Consider the following 12245-nt stretch of genomic DNA (forward strand, 5'->3'; position numbering starts at 1 on the left):
TTTCAACTTAACAATAGGCTTATTGGGATGCGATCTCATCCACCGAGGAGTTTCTGTACCGCTGCTTTCACGTTATGATACCTTTAAGAGGAGCCAGGTGAAAAACACACAGGGTGAGAATGAAAGGGTCCCAGATAGGAAGCTTCCGTGTTGTCAGGACACCCGCTGGCACCCTGGTATGTGATTACCTACCATGGATCTCCCTGGAGCTGAAGTGTGGAGCGTTTCTCAGGGCTTTCATTATATAGCCAAGATTGAGTGAATCATTGGTCATGGGCTGGAGATGCATCTCTGTCCCCTGCCTCCTCCCTGGAAGGTAAGTTGATAATATGTGGCTCAGAGTCTCAGCCCTGTAATGACAGGGTTGGTCTCCCTGGCACAGGTAGGCTCCGCCTCGAGCCATCTCATTAGCATAAAGAAGGATGGTCCATGGGGTCACTGAAGAGTACAGATGCTGTCTCAACGGGGAAACTTGCTCCCCTGGCATAGATGCTGCTAATGTTTATCCCGCAGCCCCGCGGCCCTGTTGGCTCAAAGTTTTGCACTGATGCCCTGAGCCCACAATTCCACCCCGCCCAGATGGGGAGGAGGGCTCAGATAACAAACCTCTCCTCTGCCGGCTGCTCACCACCGGTTCTCATACCTACAGCCGGACTTCGATGACAGGAGATTGGGCCGCCCCAGGTCCATGCTACGTTCCTACCGGCAGATGTCCATCATCTCTCTGGCCTCCATGAATTCTGACTGCAGCACTCCCAGCAAGGTCACCTCAGAGAGGTCAGCCTCTTCCTGGAGTTTCTGGCCTAGGCCACCTCCCCTTTCACTTTAAAGTCTTTCTCCAGCTGGGTCCTCAGGAAAGCCTTGGCGACATTCAGTGGGTTGTCTTACCTGGCGCCAATTTTTAAAACACCCTGGGCAGCTGAGAGAGGCTGCTTGCTCTCCCAAGAACCCAGAATACACTGCAGGTGTGTGCACACGTGTGCGCGCGCGCGCGCACACACACACACACACACACACACACACACACACACGCGCACACATCACTGTCTCTACTGGGTTCCTTGCTCAGTGATGTCTATTGGCAGCCAGCATCCCTCACCCAGCCTGCAATGTAAATGTTCTTTCCTCTAACAGAGGTCCCATCCTTCCCATTTTACTCCTACAGTAGCATGTCCCCTCCCACATCTCCTGCCTCTTCCCCATTTTGTCCTGGAACCCTGTGGTTCCAACTTCACTGTATGCATGATAGGCACCTATGTGCCCAGTGTTCAGGTTGTTGCAATCCCACACTTACTGAGCAAGTGGTGACTCAGAGAAATCAGGGGATTTATACAAAGTCATTCAGCTAAAAAGCAGCAGTGCTTGAATTTGAACCCAGATCCCCATTTTAACCAGTTTCATTTCCTTGTCATCCCTCTTGCTTTTAATGGCTTACCACCTTCAATTATCCTAACCTTTTAAAAAGTTTGTGGATGAGTGACTTCTGCAATTTGCTATCAAGATAACTGACCAGCCCTACAGTGTCTGCTTGCTCAGTCAGCATGAAGGTCCTCTTAGGTCCCCCGTGTCCCTACGGGGCTGTCCCACTAAAGCTCTAACAAGTTTCCACTGCCCCTCCCTCTGCCCTTCAGCTTTGACCTAGAGCCAGCAGCACCCAAGACTCCCAAAGTGGAGGAGGAGCCCATCTCCCCGGGGAGCACTCTGCCGGAGGTCAAGCTGCGGCGGTCCAAGAAGAGGACCAAGAGGAGCAGCGTGGTGTTTGCAGACGAGAAGACGACAACCGAATCAGAGCTGAAGCGGGTGAGTGGAGGTGCTAGGTTCTCCTCGGTTCTTCTCAGAACCTGGGATGATTAAATGCAGCCTGACGCCCTCATTGCATTTGGGTCTTAGAGGAGGGAAGCTGCCAAATAGGAGACAGAACCCAAGCCATCAGACTCCAGAGCTTCAGTGTTCATTGCAGAGAGCAGCCACCAGGGCTCTCAACCCTCTGTCTCCTAGAGAGAACAACTCAACTGGGCATCTGAGTGCTGGGCTTTGTGGGGTGTGGTGAGCAGACTCTGATCATTTTGGGTCTTATAAATTAATAGCTTATATGTAAAGTTATATAGAGAATAATTATATAATCAATATTTGCGTGACTGAGGGCAGCCTGTGCTACATGGTGAGTTCCAGGACAACCTCATCTACAGAGTAAACCCTTATCTCAAAAAGAAATTCAACAATAATTACTATAATAATGAAGAAAGATTTGGTACTAGGCAGCCCTGAGTTCAATGTTAGCTTCCCCCAAGAAAGGTTTATTTAAAAAGTATGCTGGGGAACTGCCAGGGAGCGAGCATTAGTCCTCATGGCATAGCATGTGGGGGTTGGGGTGGTTCTGGGTGAAATGGCAGGGCTAGCCGATACCTTCTGGTAAAGAAAGAAACCCTCAAAAGCTTCCCAGTGGGCCTCTGAAGGAAGAGCATAGGCATGTCTTCTATGCTCCAGGATTCTACAGAACACCACTCCCCTGATCATCTAACCGAATAGACCCTTCCCAGTACCCCTGGCACGATATAACATGCAGCTCTAAAAGGCAGACTGACACAGAATGGTATGCCGCAGAACAACATGAGCTGTCTATGCTGCCAGGTCCATAGAAACCACTTCAAGTACTTTCCCCCAACCTTTGAGGACTAAGCCCTTCGAGGCTCTAAGCCCTTGCGATCTGTGATGTGTGGTATATCCACCCAGCTCTCCAGAAAGCACGAGTTCATGAGCGACACCAATCTCTCGGAGCATGCAGCTGTCCCCACGAGGGTGTCTGTCCTCTCTCAGATGAGTTTTGCCAGCCAGTCCATGCCCACCATCCCAGGTATGTATATTTTCCACTGTTAACCTGAGGGAAGAGGTAGTGTGGGTTGCCAAGCCAACAGGCAGAAGATGGATGAGAACGACTTCTACAGGGCAAGGAAGGTTGGGTATCCGGGGCCAGAAGCCCCTGGCTTCTGCATTCTCTCAGTATCTCCCATTGAGGAAGCCATGTGACCAAGCTCTACTGGAAGCAGAAGGGAAAGTCTGCTGTACCTCTGGGACCCCTCCCTTCCAAGAGTCCCTCAATTTGCAGGCAGCAGCTCCCCAGGTCCAGGAGCGTGCCTTTGGCATATCTCTGCTGCCCATGGCACCTCTGCTAACCTGGAAGATTATTTCTAGGTTTGTAAAGCTTGGCACAGCATCTAATGACTGTGGCATTCGGTGTATAGATGACGCCTGTGCCCATCTCTTACTGTCCAGGGATATGGGACAGCCCCCACTCACTTTCCTATTCATAGAGCAAGCCCATATACAGCTGGGACCCAGCATCTATGCAGCAAGTTCTAGTGTCTGCTGCTCCACACTGGCTGTTCTGAGGACTGGGCAGAATAGAACAAGGCGGAACTGGTGCTGCCCCCTTGGGGCTGAACAATGCATGACAGAAAAAAAACATCTGCTCCTACCAGAGTGCCTGCTTCTGTCAGACCCTGCCCTAACTCATTATCCCCTTCACACCACGGTCCCCACCGGTGATGTAGAAAATGCCACCCTCCCCATTGCTGCATGTTCAAATCAATTCACTGAATGTCAGCATCCTGCACAGACAAACTGGTCAGTGGCAATGGGAAGCTAAGTCCAGACCAGCCCAAGGGGCAAGGGGTCTCCCCTTCTCAGCCCTCTTTCATCTAGACGCTTCTGTACAAAGCTTTGCAAAGGGCCATGAGACAGGACCACCCAAAAGGATGGCGTAAGATACTGTTCCTGTCCCTTGGGACCTACCTCTAGTGCCCACTTGCTTATTCTAGGGTCCTTACTGTCTCCTCAGCCCTCACACTCTCAGCGGCAGGCGTGCCTGGCTTGGAGGAAGCCAACACATCTCCCCGGCTGAGCCAGACCTTCCTGCACCTCTCGGACGGTGACAAGAAGACCCTGAAAAAGAAAAAAGTCAATCAGTTCTTCAAGACTATGGTGAGGCCGCCAGTGACTGGGAAGAGGGGGTAGTGCCGGGGAGACTCAGGGAGTCAACAACTGAAGGAAAAAAATGGGGAGGGTCTAGACAGGTAGCTATAATACCTGTGGGTATGTACCTTGTACCTTCACTGCTCCCCGGGGAGTATGGCCAGAGATCCTAAGGCTTGGGCAACTGTCCAGCAATGCCCACCATGTGATGCTTCTTGAGGCTCCAAGGAGCTCCCTTGAGCAGGACTGACCCCAGTTCGGGAATAGAAGTCCTTCTGGGATCACCAGTAGGTAGCTAGTCCTGACTTAAACTCTCTGCTGGAGCTCCCCCATGAGCCCCAGCTGCTAGTCATCTATCTTTAGGAGCCAAAAGTACTTTTTTGGGGGGCAAAGCATTTTCCTATTCTACTCACATTACAAAAGCCTTCAAATTAAAAGTTGGTTTTGAATCACTGACTCTTGAAGTCCCATCTCCTGGTGTTACCCTGTCAGTTCTTGTCTGGGATCAAGAAGGGACAGACGTACTTCCGATCCTCTGGGCACTATGATTCAGAGTGGAGATACTATAAAAATCACAGGTTGCCTGAGAGCCTGCATGAGTGAGTCAGGCCCCATGCTAAGCGCTTCCCCATCATTATCCTGTTTGATCCTCCCCTGTTCCAGAAGAGTTTTGCAAGGCTCGCAGAGAGTCAGCTAAGCGATGTGCAGAATTCACACAGTTAGCAAGGGGTCTATGAAACTTCCCAAAGTCTGCTTCCTGTCCAATGTCAAGGTCATAGCCACTCCTAATCACTTGGGTTTAGGTATAAGAAATGCTTGTGGGGTCTGGGGTGCTCCAAGATGATACATATAAAAATCCCATCTTGCTGTTGTGTTTGTGTGTCTTCCCACATAGCTGGCTAGCAAGTCAAGCGAAGAAAGCAAGCAGCTCCAGCTCCCAGACCTCCCGTCCACAGACCTCTGAGAGATGCTGCTGAGCAGAGCAGCATGGGAGAGGCATGCACATGACATTGGAATTACACAAGGGGGCAAACCTTTAAAAGAGACAGAGGATTCCAGTGGGCTCCAGAACCCAAGGGACAAACAAGTCTTGTGTCTCCTGAGGCCACCACTGGGGTGACGGGCGACTCAATGGACAAAGCCCCACTGTGGATTCAGGGAGCTCCATGAGCCAGCAAGTGTTGTAGATGCTCTCCCCAGCATCCAGTGCCAGTGGATGCTTCTCCCCAGCATCCAGGGCATACATGCCATAACTCAGGTTCACAGCTAGGACTTGTATTTGTTTCATTTCTAGGTCTCAGTACTTAAAAGAACCGAAACATCTTTAAATGTTCTACTTCCGGTTAACATTTTTTTTGTACTTTACATTTTTAATAAGCCATTTTCTAGTTAATTATCTCCAAAGTGTTGCTCTTTCTTACTGACATTAAACTTGGTCTCATGGCTCAAACAAACCTTGTTATCATGTCTTTTCCTGTAAGACTGGGTAGAAAGTTTCCAGGGTGGTTCCCAGGGGACTACAGCAGTTTAGAAGGCTTATGTTGGCTCATCTCAATGCCATGTTTTCCCTCCTGGCTCAGGAGACCCCTAAGAATCTTCTCTTAGACTCTTGGTTTATTTGGGGCCAAATCCTGGGGTATCAGGATGCCAAGAACACCCAGAACTTTCCTCTACAGCCTGACAGTGGAGACTTTCATGCCACCTTCCTCCATCTCTACACAGAGACGGCTAAACCACCTAGCCTGTTACTCTAATGAAGCCTCCAAGCAGTGACGGGAAGGAGAGATCTGAGGGCTGGTGGATTTACGGTCCATCCTCCAAGTTAGATCATCAGGACAGAATGATGGCTTTCTTGGAGAGATGTCTACATTACAAAAGCCTTCAAATTAAAAGTTGTTTTTGAATTACTGACTCTTGAAGTCCGATCTCCTGTTGTTACCCTGTCAGTTCTTGTCTGGGATCAAGAAGGGACAGACGTACTTCCAATCCTCCTACATGTGAATGCATGAGGACGTCCAGGGTCAGATTTCTCAGATGAGACCCAAGGAAGAGGAGCAAGGGAGATGAGCACCATTCTAATCTCTACTGCCCCAGCGAGCAGAACTGTGTAGAGGGCGTGAGCATAAGGCTGTGCCCTTGTGGAAGTCAAGTGAATGGCAGCTGGGTCCAGAACTAGGGGTGGATGATCATGTCTTAGCGGCAAAGTCCCCTGGGTCCAGTGAAGGATGAGATAGAATGATTTAGAAAATTACTTCCTAAAGGTTAATTAGCTAAAATGCCAACACTGAATCTAGAATCTGGATGGGAAGCTAAAATCGTCCCCACTACCTAATACTCCAGCACCTCTTAGCCCAGGACATCCTGAGTCCTGGTGACCTATGTATATGCCATTCCCAGGTGCTGTCCATGCCCTATCTCCAAACCTCAGACCCTCCGTCTGCTCTAGCTTCCCATTTCTGTTCTGGTGGCTGTGGGTGTTTGGGCTGCATCCGACAGCTTGGGATTCCTGAAGTCAGCTGAGATTAAAATACCTCTGGACCCACCTTCCAAAATCCCTGTCAAAGCATGAGCAGAGGACCCGAGAGGAGGTGAAGGATGGTACCCTACCCTCCTGGCTTGCTGCAGATGTCAGCATCATGCAGCTCTTGTCCTTTCTGCTACAATCTCTCTCCAAGTTCTACGTTTGAACCACGGGTTTGATTTTTCCTTCCAGCATGAAGTAATGGAATCCTAGTGTTTAACCTTCTAATAGAAACTCTTCCAATGACAACTAGGGAGAGTATCTCAACAAGCAAATGAAAACAGTCCCCCATTCCCTGTGACTCCAGACAGACACAAGCCCATCGTAGACCTGCAGACTTGATTGCTTCTCACCAGGGAGGCTTGTGCAATACAGACTCAGAAGCTGTTTTAATGGCTGTAACTCTGAAAGTTCTGTCTTCAATCGTTTCCCCGCTCCTTAACAGGCCACCGTGATAATAATAATATCCCTGTGTTCTGCCTTCACAAAATTACCAATATCGGTGAATTTCTTTACCGGGTTTCAAAGGGACCCACAAAACAGAGCAAAAAACGGAAACCAATGGATTCCTTTTCACACAGCACTCAAGGGCTAAGTCACATCTGAGGACTGTCACTGGGCAGCACGGGGAGGGGGATAGGCTTGGCACTTTGCCAGAATTCCAGATACTATGGCTACACACTAATAGGCACAACCATGCTAGTAGAGACAAGGACAACCAGTTATACCACAGCTGCCTTTGGCCAGGTACTCACTCTGTGTCTTTTTCTTAAACCCTAACCTCACATCCACCCTACAAGGTAGATACCAGGGTGCCACTCAAACGGGTGTGGAAACTCAGTGTCTTCGTTTCCTTAGCACCACTGTTCCTGAATGCCTGATTCTTGAAAATTTTATAAAGGAAATAAAGTGTCTTCCTTATAGTTCTAGGTTACAGTGAAGTCTGGCAAAAAAAGTGCTGCCGTTGGCTTGGGAACCGGTGAGACACTCCCTGCTGCACCATGGTCTAGCAGGGTCTTACAAGGGGTCAAAGAGTTGGTTTCCAATGTGTGAACTTTGGAGAAACACACTCAAACCACTTCAGAACTGGAGGGTTGTGCTGTGTCCTTGTCACCAAGCCAGAGGCAGCCCCATTTCTGTTGATTCCCTTTTACGTTTGACCTCGGCCTGGTTCCAGATGCTAATATAACAGCCCAGGCTTGCAGGTTACCATCCCCAACAGTGCTGCTGATGACACCTGTGATAGATAAGGGGAGGGGAGTCACATTTGGTACAGCTCATCGTAGGCCACCAAGTGCTGCCTAACTGTAAGCCAGGTCTGTCCACAAGCAGCTAGTAATGCCCAGGAGGGGGTTCCCATGGGAAAGGGCTGGTGGGTGGTATGCTTGACCTAAATAGCAGAAGCAACTTAAAGGAGAAAGGCTTATTTTTGACTCAGGGCTTCAGGGGATTTAGGCTTGTTATGGTGGAGAAAGCATGGCCACGGGGAAAACACAGCCACGGGGAAAGCATGGCCACGGGGAAAACACAGCCATGGAAAAAGCATGGGAACGAGGAAAGCATGGCCATGGGGAAAACATAGCCACAGGGAAAACATGGCCTGGGAGTACAGTCTGGAGCTGTTTACATGGTACCCAGCCAGCAAGAAGAGAAAACAGGAAAGCCAGAAGCAGGTAACCTTCAAAGTTGCCTACCTGGTGACTTCTTCCACCAGCCAAACTCCAACCCCTGAAAGCTCCCCAGCCTTCAAAACAGTACTACAAACCAGAGACAAATTATTCAGTTTCTGAGTCGGTGTGGGGTATTCCAGGTACAAACCATGAAAGACCCTAAGCAATTACTCTACTCTCTCACTTTCTAGTTCAGGGAGCTGCTCAAGGCCACATGGCTGAGCCCAGGTCTCCTTCTGGGCAGTTCCTTCAGAGTCATTCTACTCTCCCTTAAGCTTCCTGCCTTCAAACACAGATGATATCATCGTCCCCACTTTAGTATGATCCAGGGTACCAAGTCCCCCTCCTAAGGGTCATTCTTGGTCTTCTAGCAAAACACGGGATGGAAGTCAGCATTCCTTCTTCCCGATTTGCAGGCTCGTGTCAGAAAGTAAGGGAGAAATGGAAGGAATCTAACATCTTCCCAAGGAACTGAAAATGAACATGGCTTTCCTCTCAGACATACGGGCACTCCTCTGTCTATTATCCTATCTGAACCCTGGCTGCCTCTACTTACCTGGGTAGCCCCAACTACCTAGAAAACAGCCCTTCAGGTCATGGCTAAAAGCATAAAAGTATTTTTGTTTGTTTGTTTGTTTCTTGTTTTGATGAACATGCTGTACTTTGCTATGCAGCAAGTCATAGGGAGATTCAGCTTGGAAGGCATCACAGAGTAGGACCCCTGTGGACAGGATGGATGTTCCCTGTCACAGTCTGTATAAGGGAAGAAGTAGAGAGGGGATGTGTTTGTCCAGCCTCCCCTTAACCCTGTCTATTGTTTCTCAGTCCTATCTCAGTACATCCCACTGAGGTTGCAATTCTGGGCTGTAAAACCCAATCCCTTCAGGAGCTACTTGGTCCCACATCCTACAAGGTGGCCATGTATTTATGGCCAAGGTTTATCTGAGGAACAGGCAGACCGATGCAGCCAGTGGCTCGGCAGCAGCAAATGGGAGGAGCAAACCTGACCTCAGCAAGCAGCTGGTGGCCCTGGCAGCAGGAGTACAGGTGCTACTGCCGAAGCAGTTGATGCCGCTGGGCACTGGGGCAGAGCAGGCAGCAGGAAGCTCAGCAAAATGTGATTCCCATGAAGGTCAGAGCTGGGCTGGGGCATGAGATGCTCAGAACCCTCCTGTCACATCCTGCTCCTGTCGGTCACATGGCTCCTCCATTGTTCTGATCAAGTCCAATTTGTCATAATTCATTTGAAGATGGCCAGTTATGACCCATCTGTGACAGAAAAGCAATCATTGTGATTCAAGCAACAGTATCATTGCAAAGCGATCAGGACGTTAAGTAAGATTTATTGTTTCCTTGCTCCATCATCCACTTACCTTTCTCTGACCTAAGACTGGATCTCATCTGACATGTGTTGTTTTTCTGGCAGGGTGACCAGATAGCCCGTCTGCAAATGGTCCCTGCTCTTAGGTGCCCTGCCTTTATTGGTTTGGGTTTCTTTTATTGCCTGTTGACTATCTTCAGTGGGCATGAGAATGCTCAGAAACAGGTCCCTAAGGCCTGGTTCTGAGCACACTCCTCCCTGTGCCTATTGGACCATAACGATGTAGGTTTCCTTGTTGCCAGTCACCCTGGATTCTTGGTCTACAGGCACGAGAAGCCATTGCAATTGAGTGGCAATCACAACTCTATTCAGTGTGAAGTTTACCACGTCTGTGACTGCAGTCTTTACTCGTCTCTTACTCTGCACCTTGCTGGGTTGGTTTGTGTGCCCTGTGAATTCAGTTGTTGAATACACAAACCCTAATACCTCAAGATGTGGCCATTTTAAAAGCAGAATCATTAGATAAGGTCATCATTCAGTATTACTGATTTTCCTGTGAAAGGAGGAAATGTGGACACAAACAGAAAGGCCATCAGAGGAAGATGAATGAAGACAGTGACCAGGACATTCAAAGTGGCCAGCGAACCACAGCTAGTAGAGAGAAGCATGGGTTAGATTCCTCCTCAGGGTCTCAGAAGGAAGCAGCCATGCTGACACCCTGATCTCAGACCACAAATGTCTATTCTTAACCCGCTCTGTTCTTGATGTTTGTTATAGCTTCCATAGCAAACTAATATAGACCAGCACCTCAAGCCAGACAAAGCCAAAGACTGTAGGGAATAGCAGGTCTTCAGATGAGATGGTATGAAGGATTTCTTCTCCCATGATGAGGCTTTCAGGCTTAGGAGCGTTGGAGATGCTATGCCTACAATCCCCCATTATTCCTAGTCTTTTTCTGCAGTCTGGATTCGATTCCTTTACCCTTGTACTGTCCTCCACTGGTACCTAGCCCGAGCTTTCAAAAGGCTGTGCCACTTCCTACCCCATGGGGGTGATTCTGAGTGGCAAGATTCCAGATAAAGCCAGTTGAGTCCCAGGCCTCTGTCCCAGTTTCTAGAAAACCCTCGGGATTAGGAATGTGGGGCCTGACGTTCCACAACTATCATGTTAATGAACAAGTCATTATCAACACAGTGGGACAGGGCTGTGTTCCTGAAGGGTCCATACAAACAAGATTCCTGAGGACAAATTTCCCATTATACACAAGCCAGGCGGTGGTGGCGCATGCCTTTAATCCCAGCACTAGGGAGGCAGAGGCAGGCGGATCTCTGTGAGTTCGAGACCAGCCTGGTCTACAGAGCTAGTTCCAGGACAGACTCCAAAGCTACAGAGAAACCCTGTCTCGAAAAACAAAACAAAAACAAAACAAAACAAAACAAAAAAAAAAAAAAAAAGGATCAGAAAGCATTCAGTCCTCACCAGGTGAACAGCCATCACCAGGCAGAAGAGATTGTCGATCTGTTCCAAGCAAACCAGAAACCCCATAAAAGCATCTAGTAGTCCATTCTCATCAGCCAGAGTCTCTTGAAGACAGATTTATTGAGTGGAAGCCTATGGAGACCATTACTCCTGCTTTTCAGGTCTATGAAAGCATTCTTCCTGGAGTTTCTTTGAGTAGAAGGTTCCACTCGGACTTCCTTATGCAGGGGGTCTTATAGCATAGGTCAATAATCGTGTGTGTATGTGTGTGTATAGATATAAACATATATATACATATACGTATAGATACAAACACACACACAGAGAGAGAGAGAGACACACACAAGGAATCAGACCAAACCCCTTACCGTTTTCTCGCCATGGAAACCCTCTAACATGAGGACCATAACAGAATTTTCAGTCCCCTCCCTGGTCTTGATGTCACTTCAGATTCCTATTTACTAGTCTTTGAGAAATCCACATATTCCTCTTTCCCTGCTCCAGTTACTAGCCAGAATCTCCCCTGAGAAAAAGTCTACTTACTGAAGATACAGGTGCACTGCCAAGTTCTCTCCAAAGGAGCCAGCTTCCCATGGCCATTAGACCTGGACTTGCATCTGCACACTGAACAGAGGCGTTACAATTTCCTACCACCATGGCTGATTTTCTCATTATATGTGTTAAGCTACAATCTAAGAATCCATTCATTGATTTGATCTCTAGGAACACAGTAATCTGTTAGTCACTCTAATTTTCTGTCTTGTGGGCTGCCATTGTAGAGATTAATCCACTTCGGATCTGATGATTAGGTATAGCTACCTGCCTCTCCCAAACTGGAAATCCATTCTCTTCATTGATATCAGGAAAACTGGTTTTGTGGTATCATACCCAGCTATCAATGCTGTTATTTCTTGAATATGGAATGCCCTCCATGGGACCACGAACTGAGGATTTAGCTGTCATCCAATGGGCTTCCAGTGATGTGATTAGATCATGAGGGTTATCTTAGTTCCTTTTTTTATTGCTGTGATAAGGCACCATGACTAAGGCAGTTTATAGAGGAAAACATTTATTGGGTGCTTCCAATTCCGGCGGGTTAGACCATCACGGCAGGGAGCATGGCAGCAGCTCAGCAGGCATGGTGCTGGAGCATTACATCTTGAGATGTGAGAGAGTGGGGGGTAAAGGGAGAGAGGGAGATAGACAGACAGACAGACAGACAGACAGACAGACAGACAGAGAAAGAGATAACTGGGAAGGATATGGGCCTTTGAAACCTCAA

General features: G+C 48.5%; 1 protein-coding gene across 1 annotated transcript in view; it reads left to right on the top strand.

Moving 5' to 3' along the window:
- The window catches only part of Dock2 (dedicator of cytokinesis 2), a 406844-nt gene extending 401436 nt beyond the window's left edge, over positions 1 to 5408 (top strand). Inside the window, exons 48-52 of the mRNA XM_041676225.1 lie at positions 650 to 777; positions 1632 to 1800; positions 2734 to 2854; positions 3839 to 3981; positions 4868 to 5408. Coding sequence (XP_041532159.1) covers positions 650 to 777; positions 1632 to 1800; positions 2734 to 2854; positions 3839 to 3981; positions 4868 to 4936 — 630 coding nt within the window. The 3' untranslated portion in view covers positions 4937 to 5408. The remainder of the gene's footprint in view (positions 1 to 649; positions 778 to 1631; positions 1801 to 2733; positions 2855 to 3838; positions 3982 to 4867) is intronic.
- The last annotated feature ends 6837 nt before the right edge of the window (positions 5409 to 12245 follow it).

Source organism: Microtus oregoni, unplaced genomic scaffold (assembly GCF_018167655.1).
Source record: "Microtus oregoni isolate MIOR12 unplaced genomic scaffold, Mior012 000027F_ref0000203, whole genome shotgun sequence".
Taxonomy (NCBI): Eukaryota; Metazoa; Chordata; class Mammalia; order Rodentia; family Cricetidae; genus Microtus; species Microtus oregoni.